This window comes from Pezoporus flaviventris, unplaced genomic scaffold, assembly GCF_033815535.1.
Source record: "Pezoporus flaviventris isolate CSIRO_AGI_PZ_B2104156 unplaced genomic scaffold, CSIRO_AGI_Pfla_v1 ptg000093l, whole genome shotgun sequence".
Lineage (NCBI taxonomy): Eukaryota > Metazoa > Chordata > Aves > Psittaciformes > Psittacidae > Pezoporus > Pezoporus flaviventris.
In genome coordinates this window covers 3,695,298-3,716,411 of record NW_026892641.1, presented here as the reverse complement: position 1 = coordinate 3,716,411, position 21,114 = coordinate 3,695,298, and the positions used below count along the sequence as shown (strand labels likewise).

Sequence of the window (21,114 nt, the reverse complement as noted above, 5' to 3'; positions counted from 1 at the left end):
CCAACTGGTGATGGGGGTAGGTCTCGCTGGTGTGTTTGACAGCAGGTTTGCTCCTGCTTGTGTCTTGCAGTTCCCCCCCAGATTGTGAACATCTCATCAGACATCACTGTTAATGAGGGCAGCAGCGTCACCCTCATGTGCCTGGCTTTTGGGAGACCAGAGCCCACCGTCACGTGGAGACACCTCTCCGGGAAAGGTGAGACCATGCTCAGGGCTCAGTGGATGAGGGTTCTGAGGAAGGATCTCACGTGGGAGAGATGGGGATTACAGGGATGCCAAAGGACTCTTCATCAGGGACTGTAGTGATAGAACAAGGGGTGATGGGTTCAAACTGAAACAGGGGAAGTTCAGGTTAGATATAAGGAAGAAGTTCTTCCCTGTAAGGGTGGTGAGGCCCTGGAACAGGGTGCCCAAAGAATTGCTGAATGCTCCATCCCTGGCAGTGTTCAAGGCCAGGTTGGACAAAGCCTTGGGTGACATGTTCTAGTGGATGGTGTCCCTGCCCATTGCAGAGGGTTGGAACTGGATGATCTGAAGGTCCTTTCCAACCCAAACCAGTCTGTGATTCTATGGTTTTATGTCCCCGTAGAGGTGGCTAAAGGCAGTGCAAAGATTTCTGTTGCAGAGGGTAGAGATGCTGTGCCTAGGTATGGGTTGAAGATGTCCCAACCTTCCTGGGTGGATGAGAGACCAGAATGGGGGCTGTCAGAAGAGGGCAGGTCTATGGGTGAGATCCCAGCACTGGTGACAGTGTGATCTGTTTGGCCCATCTCCCAGGGCAGGGTTTTGTCAGCGAGGATGAGTACCTGGAGATCACGGGCATCACTCGGGAGCAGTCCGGGGAGTATGAATGCAGCGCCGTCAATGACGTGGCTGTTCCCGATGTGCGGAAAGTTAAAGTCACCGTCAACTGTGAGTGCAAGGGCCGGGGGAACGGTGGTGGGTGGTGGGATCGTGGCACAGGGTGACATGGCATGGGATCTCCACAGACCCACCGTTCATCTCCAATGCCAAGAACACGGGCGCCTCGGTGGGCCAGAAGGGCATCCTGCAGTGCGAGGCCTCGGCTGTCCCCGTGGCAGAGTTTCAGTGGTTCAAGGAGGACACTAGGTGAGAGCTAAGGTGTATGGAGGCAGAGTGGGTTCAACACATTGTGCTGGGTCTAAGTGGGTTGTTTCTTCCAGAGACAACGGTGGTGGCTGATAGGGTTGATGTGGGACGCGTAGCTTATGCAGGGAGACGGGTTAGGGGATGGAGAGCTTGTCAGGGCTTGTCTTGGTGGGATGAGGGAAGTCTGGAGGGGGAATGTGTGGGATTTAGCTGGTGGGAAGGGCAAGAAGCATGGCGTGTTGCACTCGAAGTATCATCAGTGTGGCTTTGAACCCTGCAGGTTAGCCAATGGACTGGAGGGTGTGCGGATCGAGAGCAAGGGCCGCCTGTCCACGCTGACCTTCTTCAATGTCTCAGAGAAGGACTATGGCAACTACACGTGTGTGGCCACGAACAAGCTGGGCAACACCAATGCCAGCATCATCCTGTATGGTAGGTACCCTGGTTTTGTTTGCAGCAAGGTGTAAGGAGGAGGAGGAGGAAGAAGGAGAAGAGGAGGAGGAAGAAGGAGGATGAAGAGGAGGAGGATGTGTGGCCGGCGATGAAAGGGAGTGGGTTTTATGAAACAATGCCATCCCATCGAGGTGCCAAATGGCATCAGCTCTGAGTGCAAGGATACATCAGAGGATGGTGAGGAGACCTGCACTGGCTCATGCAGGAGGGCACTGCTTAGCAGTGCTTGGTGGTGGTCATGGTGAGTTTTTAGGGTGGAGAGACAGGACATCATTGGAACGCAGGCACGAGGAGAAGGCCCCAACAGGTAAGGGCACACTCTGGGGACACAGTGAAGGGTATTTGCAGGTTGTCCCCTTGGCAAGGATGCAGGCAGTTGTTAAGGGGCACAGGTAGTGGCAGATTGGGAAGTGTAGGTGTCAAGCTGGGTATCATAGGTGGCACTTGAGGTAGTATAGGTGGCACTTTGGCTAGCATAGGTATCAGGTTGGGAAGCGTAATTGTTAGGTTGTACAACATCAGTGTTAGGTTGGGATTTAGGGGTCACTTTGGGTAGTGTTAGATTGGCACTTTGGGTAGCACAGGTGTTAGTTTGGGTAGCATAGGTGGCACTTCAGGAACCATAAGTGTTAGGCTGGGTATCTGGGTGGCACTTTGGGTACTGTAGGTGTTAGGTTGGGTAGTGTGGGTGGCACTTTCAAAACCATAGGTGTTAGGCTGGGTAGAGTATGTGGCACTTTATGTAGTGTAGGTGTTAGGCTGGGTAGCATACTTGGCAATTTTAGGTTGGATATCATAGGTGTGAGGTTGGATACTGCAGGTGGCACTTTGGGAGCCATAGTTGTTAGGCTGGGTAGCATAGGTGGCACTTTGGGAACCATACGTGTTTGTGTGGCACTTCTTTAGGTAGTGTGAGCGTTAGGTTGGGTAGCATAGGTGGCAGCTGGGGAACCGTAGGTGTTAGGTTGAGTAGAGTATGTGGCACTTTAAGTAGTGTAGGTGTTAGGCTGGGTACATTAGGTTGGGTAGTGCTGGTGGCACTTGGAATAGTCTAGGTATTAGGTTGGGTGTTGTAAGTGGCACATAGGGTAGTGGAGGTTTGGTAGTATAGGTGGCACTTGAGGTAGCACAGGTGGCACTCTGGGTGTGCTCATGCAGCTGACTCGGGGTTAGCACAGCTTTATTAGACTGGTGACATCAGTGTAGTGGGTTGTGAATAGAGGCAGGGGAAATGGGGTGGGGGGATAGGGAGCAGAGGGATCCCCCCACCCTGCACTCTGTCAATTGGCACCAGGCACCATAAATAATCCCATCCCACATGGGACCTCTTATAAGAAGGGAAGGGAGGGGGAGCAGAGGGACACCCCTGCACTATGTCAACTGGCACCAGGCACCATAATCCCATCCCAGAGGGGACTTCTTATTATAGGAAGGGTAGGTGTAGGAAAAGCTAACGCCCAAGGGATATGGGGAAGGAAGGAGTTAGTTAATGGCTCTAAGCCCCTCCCTACCACCCCAAGCCCTCCATCCCCTCCCCTAACCCTTTCCGTCCCCCCAACCCCTTCCTTCCCCTCTGGAAGGAAGGGGCTAGGGGGAGAGAGGGGGTTCTTATACCTGTCCAGAGTCCATCCCAAATGTTGTGTCCCTTCTGGAAACGCAGCTCTCGTCGCCGACCATCCCGGGGTGCCCGACCTGTTACCTGCAAAGAAGAGCACCCACTGCCACCATTATCTCTTCATGTGTTGGTTGTTGGCCACCTTTCCTACCCACCACCAGCCCCATCTGCTTCGTCCAGTCCTGATGGTTGCATGGTCTCCTCCATCATTACGTCCTCCCTCGTTGTCTCCACCACAAAGATGTGGTTCTGTGCTGTGGATTGAGAGCTGCTCGCAGGTGATAGCTGAGATGTCCTAAAAGAAAAAGTCCTACCTATCCAGATAGTCCTCCTAACTCCCTCTACAACAACTCACCAGTGCCTACATCCCAGCCAGAGGATTCATAGTGACTCCTGCTAGGATGTCACCTTTTATTTTGCTTGGTCTTCACTGGATTTCCTCATACTTCCTGATGTTCTGGATCTGGAACCTCCTTCTCTGGCTGTCCATCCATTTCTGTCCACGTGGGCCAGGCTGCCTCTACTCTATCTGTCTACCAAGCTTCCTCACCACACTCCTTGGCTTGGTGGCATGACACCACGGCCATGTTCCAACCTTATATTTGTCCTTCATCATCTCCTCCTGCCTCTCCATGCCATGTGGAGCATGGGCAGACCTGTGCCTGGTCTCTTCTCCAGGCCTTTGCTTCCCTGGCTCTTCCCAACTGGCACCCACATGCACCCACCTACCCAAATCCTTCCCAAATAAGAGCCTTCATCCTATGAGATTCAACAGACCTCCAGTCCACACACAGACCTCAATGGCTGCATCATCTTTGTCCTCCTCTTCCTCCTTGCCTGCTTCCTAAGAACCCCTTCACACCATGACATCAGAACATCGCCATGCACCTGACAGTCCACATGTCTGGCCAATGCCATCTCCAACTCATGCTCAGCACCAAAGGCTGATGCCTTTAGTGCTGAGAATGAGTTGTCCCACTTCCAAGCACCTCTGAAATGGCATCTGACTGCTCCTCTTCCTCACTGCTGCCACCACTATCTGTCCTGGCTTCTGCTGGGGTTAAACTACGATGTTGTCCTAGACATGTGTCTGATAGGAAGAAACCCCACATCAACCCCCTGTGATTGCCCTGGCAACGCCAACTGGTCTCCACGAGGCTAACTCAAATATTGTCCCTTCCCATTCCACGTCAAAGCTTAACCCATGGCAAACAGCTTGCAAGTGTTACACCTCACCAACTAACTGCTGTCCAGGACCAAAAGACCTCCAAATATAGCCTGTGAACCCCTTAACATCCCCAGCCACAGGGGGTCCATCCTACCCACCCCAAGACTCAAGTCCAGAATGGCCAAGAGCACTCAAACCAAGAGACAACAGCACACTTCTTTCCTCACCCTTGTGCTCCCGGCTAAAGACTTGCCTGCACAGCCACACTCCAAATAACCGATGTCCTCTGCCACCTTCTCATGCCTATGGGGCCTCACCAAGCACCTTCCTCCTCCTCCTCCTCCAACAAAGACAACGCCTCCTCTAAACATCCCTCAAGCTCTTTGCCTACCTCCCCAACACCACCACCAGCAACGCTCGCCGAACAATGCATAAACTAACCTCCCTAAGAGGGAGGAATGCAACACTCCAGGAACACCCAGCGCATGGGGTGTGGGATATGAAGGACACTGATGAGGTGGGTCACTCATGGTCACCTGCACTGCCCTTAATGCTCGCCTTTGTCTTCTTCTCTCCCCTGCACAGGCCCCGGAGCGGTGCACGACGGCGGCAACGCGGCGTCCCGGGCGGGCGCCGGGCTCTGCCTTTGGGCCACCCTCCTCGCTCGTCTCCTCCTCGACTTTTGATAAGGGAGCGGAGGGTCCCGGGAGGCCCCCGCTGCCCCCCACGGCACCCGGGGACTCCTCTCCATGGGGCGGGCGATGCGCCAGAGGATGGGCGCTGAGCAGCCGGGGATGGGCCCGTCTCGGTGCCCTTCTCGCCGCCGGTTATGCTGTACAGACCCCACCACGTGCCACCAGACTGTCACCCACCGATGTCACCCCAGGGACGTGGTCCGGCACAGACGGGGCTCCCCACAGGCACGGAGCTGTCGCCAGGGATATCCATCTCGTTGTTTCACTAAGCCACCTATGCCCGAAAAGACCCCAAGGGCTGAAGCCCCATGGCTCTGCCTTCAGCCCTCTTGGTCCTGAATGTCACTTCTCGCTGCCAAAGCTCCTCCCTAAGCGCCCTCAGTGGCCCCTTCCAAGGGGCTCAGCCCACACAACCAGGGTCAAACCCCTCACATTAGCCCTTCTCCCAGCTACCATCTTCCTTACCCAAAGCACCATCGCATTCCTGAGGGCGGGAGCCTGGTCACCCAGGGATGTGAGCCCTGAGGACTGCCACCAGCCCTCCTGGGGACCTCCTGCTCACCAGATCGGGCAGCCAGGCTGCCACCCCTCTTTGCTCCAGACCCCTGTCCACTCCTCTGCTGCCCTCCCAATGTCAGGGCCTGCCCCATGGCTCTCGTCCTCATGTGCTGCCAGCACTTAGAACCATGGAATCAACCAGGTTGGGAAAGACCTTTGAGATCATTAAGTCCAACCTTTTTCCCAGCACTGCCAAGGCCACCACTAACCCATGGCACTGAGGGCCTCGGCTACATGGTTTGGAAACACTTCCAGGGATGGTGACTCCAGCCCTGCCCTGGGCAGCCTGTTCCAATGCCTGAGCACCCTTTGGGGAAGGAATTGTTCCTCAGCTCCATCTAAACCTCTTGAGGCCGTTTCCTCTTGTCCTATCCCTTGTTCCTTGGGAGAAGAGACAAATCCCCACTTCACTAAAACCTCCTTTCAAGCAGTTGGGGAGGTTCCTCCAGGCGTGTTTTCCCAAGCACTTTCCAACCTGCCCATCAAAAGCACAACACCACCACATTGGGCAGAGGCACTAAATGACACAGCAAAACACCAGGTCCTGACACTGGCACCCAGAGGGGATGCGACCACTCTTCACCTCCCTGTTCTCCCATGGTGGCCTCTCCTACCATTTGGCCAAGTATCTCTGCTCTTTGAGGGGTGGAAAACACATGGGTGCACACTCTGAGCTGTAACATCCACATTCTGCCTTTTCTCACACATACCACGTGCCCCTGCCTGAAGAAAGTCCATCTAATGCACTTGACCCTATGGAGGAGGCTCTGGCTCCATCACTTGCTGCAGGGACAAGGACAGCTCTCACGCCCTGAGCTTGCTACTTGCCAATCCCTGCTGCTGCTACATGCCTTGGACACCAAAATGGATGCAACCAGACTCTACCCTCTGCTTTCTCCCCGCTACCCGTGATGATGGCCCCATAACCTCCCTCGCTACTGAATCACAGCCCCAACAGCATCCTGCACCACAGTCCTGTATGTGGTGGCAGCCCTGAGCCTTCCCAATGCCCTGTGTCCACCTGGGAATGCACCAGGGATAGACCCTCCTGTCCTGCCTCTGCACAGTCACCTACAATGCCAGACCCTATGCCTGGACACAGAGCTTCAGCTCTATAACAACACAGCGAGCAAGCACACAAAGCATCCAAGTCCTGCCCTATGCCTCCCCATACCTTGTCCCTTCCTTCTCCTTCCATAAGTGACATGGCTTAAGAGCAATGACCATGCACACGCTGCCTTTCCCATGCAAACTTTGCTGCTACCACAACCTCCTTGCTCTGCCATCCTACTGGAGAAAGCTGGGGCTGATGGTCCTCAACGCACAAGACGATAGAATCAACCAGGTTGGAAAAGACCTTTAAGATCATCAAGTCCAACCATTACCCCAGGACTGCCAAGACCACCACTAAACCATGTCATTGAGGGCTACACCCTCTAGCCAGAAGCCACCATGGGCCACCTCTCCATCCGTTATGCAGCCCCACAAGCACAGGACCTACACAAAAAGAAAGCAACAACTACAACATCTCAGTGGATGGTCCTGCCTCCACACCCTGGATGTTCAACATGTACCATGGCTGACTGCTAAAACCAACGCTGCCCGATGCGCTGGCTTACCTGATGGATGAGGATCCAGCACAGGGCTGACCTGGAGAGTCCATGTCCTGCAGTCCCTGTGGTCCTGCTCCTCTTCTCCAGCAGTGAGCTGGGTCCTAGCACATGGCCCTGGGTGGCACCATCTTCAGCCAGCACGGCGACAAGCACATCCTTCTCATGTGCCAGCTCCAAAAATCCCCTTGGGCGCAGGAGATACCTTGCCCCAGCACCTCCACCAGTCCACACCACCCTGTGACGGCCCCTCACCACCTCTCCGTGCCCCTTCCCGACCAGCCCCATATGTCCCTGTCCCCACAGTAAACGCTGACATAGCCCCAGATGCACAAGGGCAGTGGCATATTGGAGGTGACGACGAGACACCACGATGCACGCTGATGCCAGCGGACCTGGCGCCGGGGCCACCCCATGCCCAGTCCTCCTCCTCCTCCTCCTCCCTGGGTTGGGGCTCCCCCATCCTCTGCCTTGGATGGTGGTTGACATTCCCGTGCCATGTAACGTGCCATTGTGAGGAACGTGTTGGCTCTTGGAGGCCGGCTCTCCCCGTTGGGACGCTCGGGGGGTGGCCGGGCACCCGGGATGGGGGGAACGTGGCTCCCGGGTCTCTCCGGCTGATGGCCGTGATGGCCAGTCTTGAGTTTCCGTCATTGTATTCCAAGGGTGGCTCTACTACCTGAGATTTGTGCATGTTACATTGTAGTTGTAACCTTTTCTAATTCGGCAAGAATAAGAGATGGTTGTGATTGTGCAGTGTATCAATAAAGTTTGACCAACTTTGTACCTTCGGGGCTTTGCTTCATGGACCCCATAAACACCATGATGGATGCTTTGACCTCCCCCATCCCAACCAGGGGCTGTTCAAGTGTCCCTCATCCCATGTGTCTCCCCTGGGGCCCACACGTACCTGTTGATGGAGACCCTGCAGGGTAAAGACCAGCTTTGCTCTTATGGCTCACCTAAGTTCTGCAGAAGCTGCTCAGTTGGGAGCTTCCTTTGAGCAGTTCCTGGCGTCTTCTCCATTGTCTCTTAACAAGACCTGCTCCAAAAACTAAACCTACCCACAAAGTCTCTGTGGACGACACACTCCTAAGGGTGGTTTGCTCCCATTGGGATCTGACAGTGTGTGACATGGACAAAAAGTCTTCATCAAAGGACTAAGACCACAAGGACCGGGAGCAGAAGAAGCTGGCTCCCCAGCGCAGCTATGATCTCACCCTAAAAACATGGGGCTGGGATAGTCCCCGGGGGATGCTTCATGTTTCCACCCCATCTACTGGGAGAAAACATTCAACAAGCTCCCCTAAACCTTGAGTGATCCCAGCAGTAAGGTAAGTGCTTCCTCAGGAAAGGGATCTGGCAAGGAGTGAGCTGCCCTACACTGTGCATCCTCCCGGGTGTCCCAAACACTGCTGTCCCTGTGGTGTATGAGCCTGGCAGAAAGTCTCCCTGCCTTGGATGAGCTACATCCTGACCCCATGCTCCTCTACCCGAAAGGCTTTCCTCAGTGTTACCATGGGAAACCCTCTGTGCTTTGAGCCTCTCCAAAACCAAATTGCTATCAGGGAGCTAGGACTACTAGCCTCTCTATTGCTTCCCATCTTACCATGCCAAGTTTGTTGGGTATCTAGCAATGGATCAACTTCCATGGGAGATAAACACCTATGGACAGCCTGATATCCCATCTGCCAGCACACCTCACTGACACCATCACCCAGCACCAGGGATGTAGCGCAGCCCCTTTCCACATGTCCCTGGCCTTGGGTTGCCCACTGGCTCCCTTCCTGGTTTGGATGGTTTCCTCCCTGGCCCTCAACAACACCCAACTTGCGCCTAAGGACAAGGGTCTCAGCTGCTAGGTCCAGAGGGATGGAGGGTGTATATTCACCCTATTCACCACCAAGTGACACCAGTACCTATGTCAGTAAATACACACAGAAATACATCCACGGAGCAGCCTTGCTCTCAGTCTTTAACTTGCTCTTTGTCCCTCAGCCTCTGGCATCACACTCCTTGATCTCTCACCTAGAGCACCGAAAAGTTGACAGTTACAGAGAGGTGAAGGAGACGGCCCCATTACCTCCATCCCCATTATGAGTATGAGCACTCCCCATGCCCCCCAAGCACTGCCTCTGCTGCCAGGCTGGTTCTACTTGTCCTGGCGGCCCCAAGAGCTGCACAAAGCCCTCCACCACCTTTCTCCCTGGGAGAGATGGAGGTACATCTGCTGCAGAAGGCAAATCTGGCTCCAATGCTTGCTCCTATAAACCACATCCATAGGAAAGGGCTGGTTCCAGCCTCCCCATACTGGGGCTGGTCTGGCCAGATGCCTTCTCCCAGTGCCATCCTGACCCTGGGATGCAGGAAACCGACCAACTGTCTTGTCTCTACAACCTCATTACCCTGTCTCTTACTTGGGACTTTGCCTTTGATCCTAGAATCAAAAAGGTTGGAAAAGACCTTTAAGATCATCAAGTCCAGCCTTTACCCCAGCACTAACAAGGCAGTGACCCATATCACTGGGGGCCTCGGCTACACGGTGTGTGAACACTTCCAGGGCTGCTGACTCCAGCCCTGCCCTGGGCAGCCTATTCCAATGCCTGAGCACCCTTTGGGGAAGGATTTGTTCCTCATCTCCATCTAAACCTCCCCTAGTGCAGCTTGAAGCCGTTTCCTCTTGTCTTATCCCTTGTGCCTTGGGAAAAGAGCCAGACCAGTTTTGCTCAGCCACTATATGTCACAAGGCAACTCCTTACCATGCCTTTTGCTCTCTCCCTCTTCTCCATGTGCATCTCTTGGGTGACACAAACTCATCATAAGGCCAAGGAATCAAAACCCCAACAAAAGCGTCCTGCCGTCACTAACAAGCAGCTTCTGATCCTACAAGAACATGCCAAGCAGCTTGAGGAAAACCAGCACACGGAGCCAAAGACCAAAAGCACCAAGTAACCATCAGCAAAACACCAAGATTGATACAAGAAAGTTGTATCTACAGCCAAACTCCAGCCCAGGACACTTCACCCTGGGCTTGGCATCCAGTTTCCTACACTCACCTCATCACCGTGCCTCCTTCCCATGGGACTCACTTCAGTTGATCCATGAGGCTCATGGGAAGCTTTTGGGATACCGAGTGGGATCCTGCATGGGGGAAACAGGGCAGAGCTACCCCCCCGCACACTCCCCATGTACTCACCAAAGCCTTACCTGTGACACGTCACTGGTGAGGTCCAGGGTGCCTTCTCTCCCGGTGTCCCTCCCCATGTCCCTCCCTGTTACCCAGGGTGGGAGAGCACGGCAATGAGCACCACAACCAGACGGAGCGGCCACATGGAACAATCGTTTTAATGGATAGGCAGAGAGAGCCCCCCCCTCGCCGCCCGCCCGTGCTCCCCGCGTGCCCCCCGCTGTCAGCTGCAGGCAAGGAAAGGAACCCAAAGGAGGAAAAGTGACCGCAGGAGAGACCCACCACTGCAACATTCCCAATCCCACGGGTCGGGGTGGCCGGGTGCCCATCGCTTCGCCGCCTTTTCCTTATATCTTTGTTGGTTTTTTATATATATATATATACACACACACACACACGCAAACACACACACACATATACATACATATATATATATATATATATAAAAATAGAAAACTGAGCTACATAGATCTCCCCCTATCCCTGCCCCATGGCAAAAGGCGACAGAGATGGGCCCCGGTCCCCCGTGGCCCTTTGTCACCGGTGACCCGAGAGCAGAAAGGTGAAGGGGTTTGGGGACATGTGGACCAAGACGCTGGTCTCGTTGAGGACCAATACACACCTAACTCCATATACAGCATGCAGTAATGGCAGCGGAAGGACCCAGCTGGGAACCGTGGCTAGAAGGCTAACCAAAAAGAAAAATTATATATATATATATATGTATATTTATATATACTGTATATATATATCCCATAAAAAGATTTAGCGTCTCCCTCCGCCTCGACGTGTGGCGAGAGTTGCCCGTGCCCTTGGCAAGAAATGTTCAGACATCAGACTGCTTTTCGGGCCGGTTTTGGGGGGATTTTGCACAGGTTTCTTCCTTCTCCTCCTCCTTCTCCATGCCTCCTTGGCTGCGCGGCGCTTGACAACTTCTCTCTGCTCGCTCCTCCTCTCCTTTCTTCCTTTCTTCTTTATTCCTCCTTTTGATTTTTTTCTTCCCCCTCGTTTTTTTTTGCATCTCTGTTTTTTAGGAACTAAGAGTTCTAGGCTCGTATCAGAAAATACAATTAATAAAATGAACCATGATATAGAATCCCTTCTCATTCACAATGTCCGTGGGTGGTACGATGAACGCGTGGCTCGACGCCTGTCTCCTTCCTCCCTTTCTGTCTGTGGTGGTGTGGTAACTGTTGAAGATCTATATATCTATACATATATATATATATATATGTATATGTGGATATATATATATATATTCTGGAACACAAATGGCGGCACAGTCCTTGAGAAGACGGGGAAATCTCAGCCAAGAAGAGAACCGGCACGTCTGCATGGAGGGTCCCGTGGGAAGGAGCGGGCGGGTGGTGGGAAGCACCGTGCCCCATGGCCCTGCTTGTCCCCTGTGGGCAGAGAACAGCGAAAAAGGGGAGAAAAAAGGCCTGGGAGACCAAAAAAAAATATAGGGAAAAAAAGAAAAGAAGACTCAGTTGCGTTGCATCTTCAGCAGGAAGCCTGGGATTTGTTCTGCTTTTGTCGCTGTTTCTCTCCTTTCCAAATTCTCATTGCAGTTTGTTGCATGGTTTGGTGCTTCTCTCCCCCTCCCCAGGTGGCCTGGCCGGATACTCTCTCAATTCTTATGATTATTTTCGGAAACGGTGAACACATCATCTTCTTCTTCTTGTTCTTCTTCTTCTTGTTCTTCCTCCTCTCCCTTCTGCTTGCACTCGCTGGCCATGGTCATCGCCGCCGCTGCTCCGCGGGCCGGCTTCTCAGGTCAAAAGTGGAGGGCGAGCTGGGCGAGCGGCAGGGCCAGGAGCCACACGCAGCCTCCTCGCCGCCACGCGCCATTGTTCCCATCGTGGACTGCACCAGGACCTGTGGATGGGAGAGGAACAACCCCGTGGTTAACCACAGAGCCAATAAAACCCACTAAAACCCAACTACCTGAAAGGAGGTTGGAGTGAGGGGCTGGTCTCTTCTCCCAAGGAACAAGAGATGGGATAAGAGGAAACGGCCTCAAGCTGCACCAGGGCAGGTTTAGATGGAGCTGAGGAACAATTCCTGCCCCAGAGGGTGCTCAGGCATTGGAACAGGCTGCCCAGGGCAGGGCTGCAGTCACCACACTTTTGAAGTGTTCAAAAGCCATGTAGATGAGGCCCTCATTGACATGGGTTAGGGGTGGCCTTGGCAGTGTTGGGGTAAAGGTTGGACTTGCTGATCTTAAAGGTCTTTTCCAACCTGGCTGATTCTATGTTTCTATGAAAAGAAAACCAACAAACCCACATAATTTGGGCTCCTGGTGTCATGGCTCTGATAGCACAGGGGGTATCCGCATCTGCCCGTACCATTATCAACCCCAGCCTCTGGGACATAATCCCCTCCGTAAGTCCACTATGGTCCTGATACCCCATATTGAGCCTATCCCCTGCTCATCACCACCAACCAACCCCTTTCAATGCCCTTTGTCCTTCCCCCAAAATCTGTCCACATTTCCAGTCACACTTGTAGAGGACAAGATGGGTTTGGCCCAACACTGTCCACACTCTGCCAGCCCCAGTGAGTCAGCACATAGGGCTGACCACCCTGTTATCTCCCTTCCTTGTTGTGTGGGGGCATAATAACTCCCTGCCCACCCAGCAGAGACACTGCCGCTAGTACTGCATTCAGAACTTGGTGTTCTGTAACTCCACAGAGCTTCTGTGGGACTCACCACCCATAAAGTGCTCTGCCCATGGGCCCACACTATCTTGTGAACAAACTGGTGTGAGGAGGGTGCTCAGGAAGAGCCAAGTCCATCCATGCCTTTGGGGATCACAGAGGGTGAGGAGCTCATGGCTCAATGTGGGAAAGGATGTGGGGGTTCCAAACCCAATGGCTTCCATGAAGACACCCCAAATAGCTGGCCAAGGGGAATACTAGGCTGGAAAAGCTCTAGGGAGAGCAGGTCCTGATGTAGCAGGGCTGCCCACAAGATCTGCCCAACCTGCTTTAGAAACCCCAACACATCCCCTCACTTCAAAGCCTGAGTGGAGCACTAAGAACCATTAACCACTTGGTCTCCCACCAGTAGCACTCACAGACACCTTGCAAGGTGTTAGGGTTGGGGCTTCCCACTGAATCCTGGCTCCTGCCATGGCCAGGAAGCCAAACACAAGGGCAGATCTGAAGATGTGCCTGTCCCTGTGCTACTTCCACAGCCCTCCCAGCATCTTTAAGCCATCCCAAGGCATCACAAATAAAGCTGCATTGCTATGGAACCCCAAAATCAAGATGACACCGAGCCAGCTGCTCTTACGATAAGCCACAGATAACACCAGAAAGAGGACCATTCACCTTTCCACCCCTACAGCATCTCAGCATAAGCACTAGAAGCATCCCAGAGAAGGCAGGACTTGCCACAAGACTCAATTACACAGCAACACATGGAAAGCAGACCAGAGACAACCCATCTCCACCCCAGCAACAGGGAGAAGAGGGGGGGACATGCAGAAGGCACAGACTACACTGGACGGGCACAGTAGCTGGCAAAGAGGAGGAGGAGGGGTGGGAGGACAACTACACAACAGCAAGAATGCCCTAATTCATCATTATTCCAGTGGGAGCACTGGGGCTGTGGGGCAGGAACTCCGGCTGGGATGAGCTGGGGTGGGAGCCGGTGGGGCCCGAGGGGAAACGGAGCGAGGGGGAGCGCTTGGCATAGCAGGGGTCCCCAAATTACTGACCTTTCCAGGGTGTCAGGGCAGTAGTTGTCTCTTCTAAAAATTAAAGAACAAGGGAAAGTTAAGGCAAAAGGGCAATGGAAAGTGCAGGCTCGAGACACTGTGCTCGACCTGGGGCCAGGGAGAACAAGCAGATGGGGTAGAAAGCATGGTGCTGCTGCCCAAATCACAGCCTGCTCCTCTAGGGGTACGGTTCCCCCCATCTGGGGATAGTGGTCCATGAGCTGAGACAAGCTGGGGACTGTGGGAACCCAGACTGGCAACGTCCGTGGTGGTACCCTGACAAAGGGCACGGCACAGGGGCTGGGATATGGGGAATTCTGGGGGTTCAGCTCTTCCTTCTGCTCCTCTTATTCCCCTCTGGCAGGGTTCAGGGCCCATCCCTTCCAATAACCCTGCAACATCCCAAATGGATTTCTCAGTCTCTGGAAGTGGACCACTTGATGGAGGAGAAGCAGAGGGATTGTTCTCTCCTCCCTGACTCCACGCAACGCTGTGGAACACTCCATCACCTTCCAGACAGCACCAAATGAGCCGCTGCACGAGGCAGCAGGCCTATAATAACAAGTGCTACATGTTAAATAAAGCACTAGTTGACCTTCCTGAAAAATGAGATTAAAAGAAGGATTAGAAGATGTAACACTACATTAGCCTCTGTCACTCAGCCCCCAAAAAGCTCATGTCATGGGATCCGCTTGGATTAAACCTTCATTTGAGGGGAGGAAATGTCCAAAAGACTCGCTCAGCTGTAGCAAAAATGGGATGCTATGAAAACTGTCCCCCAAAACATCGGGTCCATGGTGGTTTAGGGCAGCTCGAGAGCCATCACCGCCAGCGGCACTCAATTAGTAATGCTATTAAATCAATATTGTTCTATGGAAATGATGGGTGATCAAAGGAATCCAAGTATGTTCCCTGACGGGATTCACAGGCATAGAAACAAAGCTAAGAGGGATCATAAAACAAGCTTAGGTATTAGTGGGATGCTTCCCTGCGTCCTGCCTGACACTGCAGTCACACAGAACATCACCCATGGGTTAGAAACCAACTAACAGCTCGCAGAGAGCCAGCAGCAGAAAGTCATCTTCCCTTTTGGGGGTTCATCGAGCCAAACTGAGGTCACACATTAATTAAGATTTAGCCTCAGAAACCCCACAGGGAGCCTAAACCATCCAAGCTAAGGAAGAACATGTGGCTCGGGATATGCTATGCAGGCAGCAGCATGGATGGAGCCAGGCCCAGGCAGCTCTGCAGTGCCATTGTCCCTAAAGAAAGGGGGTTATTTGGGGCACCAATGACCAGGAAGGCTGGAACTGAGTTCCTAGGCAGTGATAATGATGGTTTAATGGGCAGGTAGAGATGCTGATGTTCATCACTTGGATGTTTTGGGAGAACAAATGGGTGTTAGGCTCATGAACATCCAAGGTTAGCTCTGCATCAGGGGTGCAGGCACAGAGCCAAGCATCCCAGATGGGACAAACTCCCCTGCCACAGCTCAGGGAAACCCAGGACTGACACTAGACAGGTTGTCCATCTGCCCCTTCATCCCTTGAACCACATCCAGCCCCTCCTCAAGGATGGTGAGAAGTGGATGTTGCTTCGCAACATCTCCATATACATCCTGTGCTGCTCCAGCACCTTAACAACCCAACCTGTGCTTTGGGAATGCCACTATCCCAGTGTACTTTGCATCACTGAGAGTACAGCCTGCTAGCCCTGAGCCACCCCATCGATGGCTTTGGAATGACGAAGCTTGTTCCTGACCATGCAATAACAAGGAGAAGACAACGCGGGTGGCAAGGAGAGATGGGAGAGGATTTTGGGAGAGGGCACAGGTCCCCAAGCCCTGCTTTTCCCATATGGTTCTCACCCCATATCCCCGGCAGGGAAATATCCCCGTGGAAGTGGCCAGAGACAAGGTCTGATGTCCACCTTCAGCTCTTGATGGCCATGAGAGGGATCTGGGGATCATGGCCCCTGCTCCGGCTCTGCTTGATACATGTTGAGCAATTACTGGACATGAGCGGTATCAGATGGATGCATTGCTCTCATCCCAATTCTGGTACACAGAGAAATCAGTCCCTAGATGAGGGTACATAGGTTCTTCTCCTTCCTGCATTCTACACCTTCCCATCTCCTGGCCCTCTGCACCTTTCCATTCCCGCTGGCACCATCAGTAAGAATATACCTGCTTGGCAGGAGGGGAAGACATGACCTTGAAGGTGGGGGAGCCCTGGGAACCTTTAAACAGAGATTCTCCTTGGTATTTGTCACAGTGAGAAGATAGAAACCTGCAGTCAAGTCCTAACTTGCCTTTGACAGAAGATCCCAAACACCTCAACACTGGCAGACAGAGGACCTGAATCAGGAGGTAGGTTTGGAGGTTTTCCACTTCCCCTGAGCTTACCAGGACCTCCAACCCGTGCTCCAGAGCAGAAAAGATCAGCACATCTCCCCCAAAAGACAAGGAAGACCCTTCCCGTGTCTCTCATGTTGGTGGTCTCCCTGTTAAGCTGTTCCCCATCCATCTCCCTCAGCCCTACTCACCATAGAGGATCATGCTGGCGTTGGTGTTTCCTAGCTGGTTGGAGGCTACGCAGGTGTAGTTGCCATAGTCCTGCTCGGAGACGTTGAAGAAAGTCAGCTTGGAGGAGAAGGCTTTGTTCTCCACCTTCAGTCCTTTCTGACCTTCAGCCAGCCTGGGAGGAAAGCAGAATGGGAGAGGGTCACTGCGATGGCATCAGGAGGAGAAGCACCAGGTGTTTTCCATGACCTGCCATCCCCTGGTCCTGCCTGTGAGTGGGGACATAGAGCTTGGGGCAAAGATCAGGGATGAGGAGGGAGAAGAGAAGGTATTGAGAGAGATATGGGAGATGGATGCTGCTCTGCTGGCCCTCATCCCTTAGCTGCCAGCCCACACCATCCCCATCAGGGGCATCCATCAGAGTCACTGATGAAGGGGTTGGGGCTTCCCAAAAGCCATGCAGAGGGAGGGATGCTCCCATGCCCAGGAAGGGAATATGGGAAATGCTCCTGGCTTCCCACTTACACCAGCCTCAAGGACTTTTCAGTCCTCCCTGCTCTGTGGGGTGCCTTCTTGCTCCTTCCTTCATCCCTCACCCTGCCACAGCACCCATGCCTTTGTGTGGACCATGGAGCAGGGAGGCATTCCTCAGCTGACACAAACCTGAAGCATCACCCAAGTGCTTTGACATCCCTGAGCCGGTGTCCCCCTCCTGCTTAGCTCCTGCAGCTCTTTTGCTTGCTAATTCCTCCCAGGAGGTGCTGCATCTCCATTCTCACCCCTGCTACACTCTGAGCACCCATCTGCTTTGCAGGCCCTCATGATGTGACCTACTTCTGAGTAAAGCCTTTCATCTGCCACGCAAACATCCACTGCTTTTACATTCCTCTTGCTCCTTTCCTCCCCCAAAAAGGCAGCTCCAACCTCTCCTCTAGCTCCTGGAGCATCTTTTTTGGTTAAAACATGCTTCTTTTTAGTGACCTAGGTGGCTTGTGCTGTGTTCAGCCACACTACAGCCCCTCCGGGCTTCCCAGGGAGAAGCAATGGAAAAATGGAATCACAGAATCAGCCAGGTTGGAAAAGACTTTTAAGACCATCAAGTCCAACCTTTACCCCAGCACTGCCAAATCCCACCAATAACCCATGTCAAAAGGGTTAAAACCCTTTGCCTGGGGTCATCCGCTCCAGAGCGGGATCCTTCCCTGTTCTGCTTGCTCCCAAGCCACATCCCTGTGCAAACCCCGTCTCTCAACACCTCATTTCTTTTGCCTTTCCAAGAGCAAGGAGCTGACTCTGCCTTCTGGCTAAAGTGTTTAAAAAGATGACAGGGATTTCATCCTCTCCTAAGTGCTTGGATTTGTGCTGCCAATATCACTCTCGGATGTTATGCTTCACCTAAGCAGGGATTTACCTTAAAACAGAGGCACGGGCAGCAGTGATCCTGCCTGTGCTACCTGCACAGGGAGGGAAAACCTGTCTGGATGAAAGAGGCTGCTGGAAAAAAACCCTCCAGTATACCAGCATCCCAACCTGGCTTGTGCTGAGGGTTACTGGGAATTCAACTGGTTATTGTGGCCCCATTGAGGAAGCTCCCACACCAGGTCCCCTACCCAGTTTTGTCCCCCAGGATCTTACCTTTTGTCATCTTTGTACCACTGGAAGTCAGCAGAGGGGACAGCAGAAGCTTCGCACATCAGGATGCCCTTCTGCCCCACTGGCACCCCAGTGCTCTTTGCACCCGAGATGTACGGTGGGTCTGTGGGGAAGATGGGAAACCTGGGTCAACACCTTGGGGCATCTGACCCTCTGCCCTTGCTCCTCAAGTTCCCTTTCATTTCTCTGCACTTAGGAAGGGGCCAAAATCATCTCCAAGCCCATGTTCAGCCCCTGATGCTCCTGTCCAAGGGGTTTGGGGTTCATGGAGGACCCCACGTTGCAGACCAGTGATGGTTTCTCTGAGGACTGGAGTCCCCATCCCTTGGGTACCATGTGTGTCCTTGTGCTAAGCAATGGGGGGCCACAAAGGGGTTTAGGAGGGTCTTCAGCTCTATCAGAGCATGAAATATGCTGTTTGCTTCCTCACTCTCTTTCTTTCTTTCTCTCTCTTATTCTTTGTAATGGAAAAAAAAAATCCTATTTATTGCTCACTTCTCTCCTCTCCCCAGAGGTTATCAGCACAGCATCTCACCATGGGTGGAAAACCCAGGTTGATGGAGACAGCTGAGGAGGAGGTGACGGGAAAAAAAGCAGCTTGAAAAGAAGGGGGGGAAAAGGGCAAACCACAACCTGTCCAAATAAACTCTTGCTGCTCCTGCTTCCCAAATCCCATCCCCTCATAGGGTGGCACATCCAACTCCATCCCTGCCTACTCACAGTTGACAGTGACTTTGACTCGCTGGACCACAGGCGCTGCCACGTCATTGGAGGCACTGCATTCATACTCCCCGGACTGCTCCCGTGTGATGCCCGTGATCTCCAGGTACTCATCCTCACTGATGAAGCCCACGGCTGCAGGGACAAAGGGAAAGGGCCATGAGTGATAGGGAAGCATGGCAAAACTCTATCTGCGCAGAGCACCCAACCCTTGTATGTGTTCCACCATCCCAACAAAACCCCTGCCAGAAAGGTGTTCCCAAGCAAGACCTCTGCGGTGGCTTTGACCCCACTAAGAGCATCACTTGCTGGAGACAATGTCCCGAGGGTGGGCAAATTGGTCCTCACCAAACCTGCACCAATCTCCACATGCACCCTGCAACAATGACCTGAAATTATCTCTTATTGGCAACTGTACATCCCACCTCCTGGTGGGTTCATATAGAATCATAGAGTCACCCAGGTTGGAAAAGACCTTTAAGATCAAGTCCAACCTTTACCCCACCACTGCCAAGACCACCACTAACCAATGTCACTGAGGGCCTTGGCTACATGGTAAAGGAACACTTACAGGGATGGAAGAGTTCAGACCCTTCAAACAGTGTTCAGACATGGACACCCATCTCTAATTTTTCAGCTTCAATTCATTTACAGCCACTTTATTCCCATTAGTTGCGGTGTCAACACCTCCCTTCAGCTGAAACACTTCATCCCATGACCGCTCCAGGCTCATCCCATGGGGCTTGTTCCCCTTTCCCTCCAGTTTGGCTCAAAGCCACACAGACGCAGCCCCCTCTCTTCCAAGAGTCTGCTTCACTTTGAAGCATCCCTGGAAAACCACAGTGTTGGACCACAACAGTCTCCCGGTTGGAGATCGCGGTGTTACAACAAAGCACAGATTTCAACCAAGAAAGCTGGCAGCTAGAACACATCCACATCCCGAGGAAACGCAGCAGGAACAAACAGCACGGACAACTTTTCCCTTCTCCCTTCTTTTTGTTCCCATCTCCCTACCAGATCTCCCACTGATGGCCGAGATGCTGTAATTACTGTGCAAAGCATCTCCAGGACCGGTGTCACACTTAATATTCCTATAAATTTTAAACGCTAGTCCTTGGTACATATGTGTGGCAATTGGTGTCATATTTTAATTTGGCTTGCCCTACACCATCTGAAATTAATAATAGCTGGAATTACCAGTGTAATTTATAAATTAACATCGCTGCAGCATTAGGAAATAAATTAGCTCTGGACAGCTGTTGCCAGCAGTGAGTGCCAATGGCACAGAGGCCGAGCACAGGTCCCTGTGGGATGCAGCCGGTGGATCCCGGTGATCCCACCCTCACCCTGGCTTTCCACCCGGCTACCTGATGTGCCACAGCTCGCTGCACTTGACCAGTGAACCGTGCGCATCTTGCTCCTGATAAATCCATGCAAATTATCCACGTGGGATGCTTCTGCCAGGGCGCATCCTGCTGCTGAGCCTTTTGTAGCATCCCTTCACATGGTACATCAATACTGAGTGTGGCCACACGCCACCACCCACCGATGTGGCTCTTTGGGAAACACACAAAGCCCTGGTGTGATTTCTGTTACACTCCTGCACAGCTCAACAGGGTGAGCTCCTGCAATAAGCACCCACTGGGATCCTGCTGCTGCAGTCCCAGGTTTGGGATTGTTCAGCATCGCAGCCGGGATAGCCCAAACTAATGCAAAGATGCTCAGCCCTAATCATAGATCCATGGAATGGTTTGGGTTGGAAGGGACCTTAAAGCTCATCCAGTTCCAGCCCCTGCCACGGGAAGGGACACCTTCCATTAGAGCAGGTTGCTCCAAGCCCCTGTGTCCAACCTGGCCCTGAACACTGCCAGGGATGGGGCAGCCACAGTTTCCCTGGGCACCCTGTGCCAGCACCTCAGCACCCTCACAGGTCTCTATCACAGAAGGATTCTGATATTCCAGCCACTCATATCAGGAGCAAGCGAAGTCTGTCCATCCAGCTGATATATGACAACACTGACAGCTATTCTGTTACAGCATCTCCTAGACATGGGAATTTGCAGTGTGCAGGATGCCAATTCCTATTCCATGATCTGCAT

At 52.9% G+C, this 21,114-nt stretch overlaps 2 protein-coding genes across 12 annotated transcripts in view; one reads left to right on the top strand and one right to left on the bottom strand.

Moving 5' to 3' along the window:
- The window catches only part of LOC133281060 (opioid-binding protein/cell adhesion molecule homolog), a 332,189-nt gene extending 325,675 nt beyond the window's left edge, over positions 1-6,514 (top strand). For all 6 annotated transcript variants that reach the window (XM_061476212.1, XM_061476211.1, XM_061476213.1 and 3 more), the window contains 5 exons: positions 71-196; positions 778-912; positions 990-1,110; positions 1,391-1,542; positions 4,932-6,514. In XM_061476212.1, coding sequence (XP_061332196.1) covers positions 71-196; positions 778-912; positions 990-1,110; positions 1,391-1,542; positions 4,932-5,032 — 635 coding nt within the window. In that variant the 3' untranslated portion in view covers positions 5,033-6,514. The remainder of the gene's footprint in view (positions 1-70; positions 197-777; positions 913-989; positions 1,111-1,390; positions 1,543-4,931) is intronic.
- Positions 6,515-10,767: 4,253 nt separating this feature from the next.
- LOC133281059 (protein CEPU-1) overlaps positions 10,768-21,114 on the bottom strand; it is a 331,891-nt gene continuing 321,544 nt past the window's right edge. For 5 of the 6 annotated variants that reach the window (XM_061476207.1, XM_061476204.1, XM_061476208.1 and 2 more), the window contains 5 exons: positions 19,016-19,150; positions 18,278-18,398; positions 16,666-16,817; positions 14,122-14,154; positions 10,768-12,274 (listed from right to left, as the gene is read on the bottom strand). In XM_061476207.1, the coding sequence (XP_061332191.1) occupies positions 12,174-12,274; positions 14,122-14,154; positions 16,666-16,817; positions 18,278-18,398; positions 19,016-19,150 (542 nt within the window). In that variant the 3' untranslated portion in view covers positions 10,768-12,173. The remainder of the gene's footprint in view (positions 12,275-14,121; positions 14,155-16,665; positions 16,818-18,277; positions 18,399-19,015; positions 19,151-21,114) is intronic. The other variant, XM_061476205.1, reaches the window with a different exon arrangement.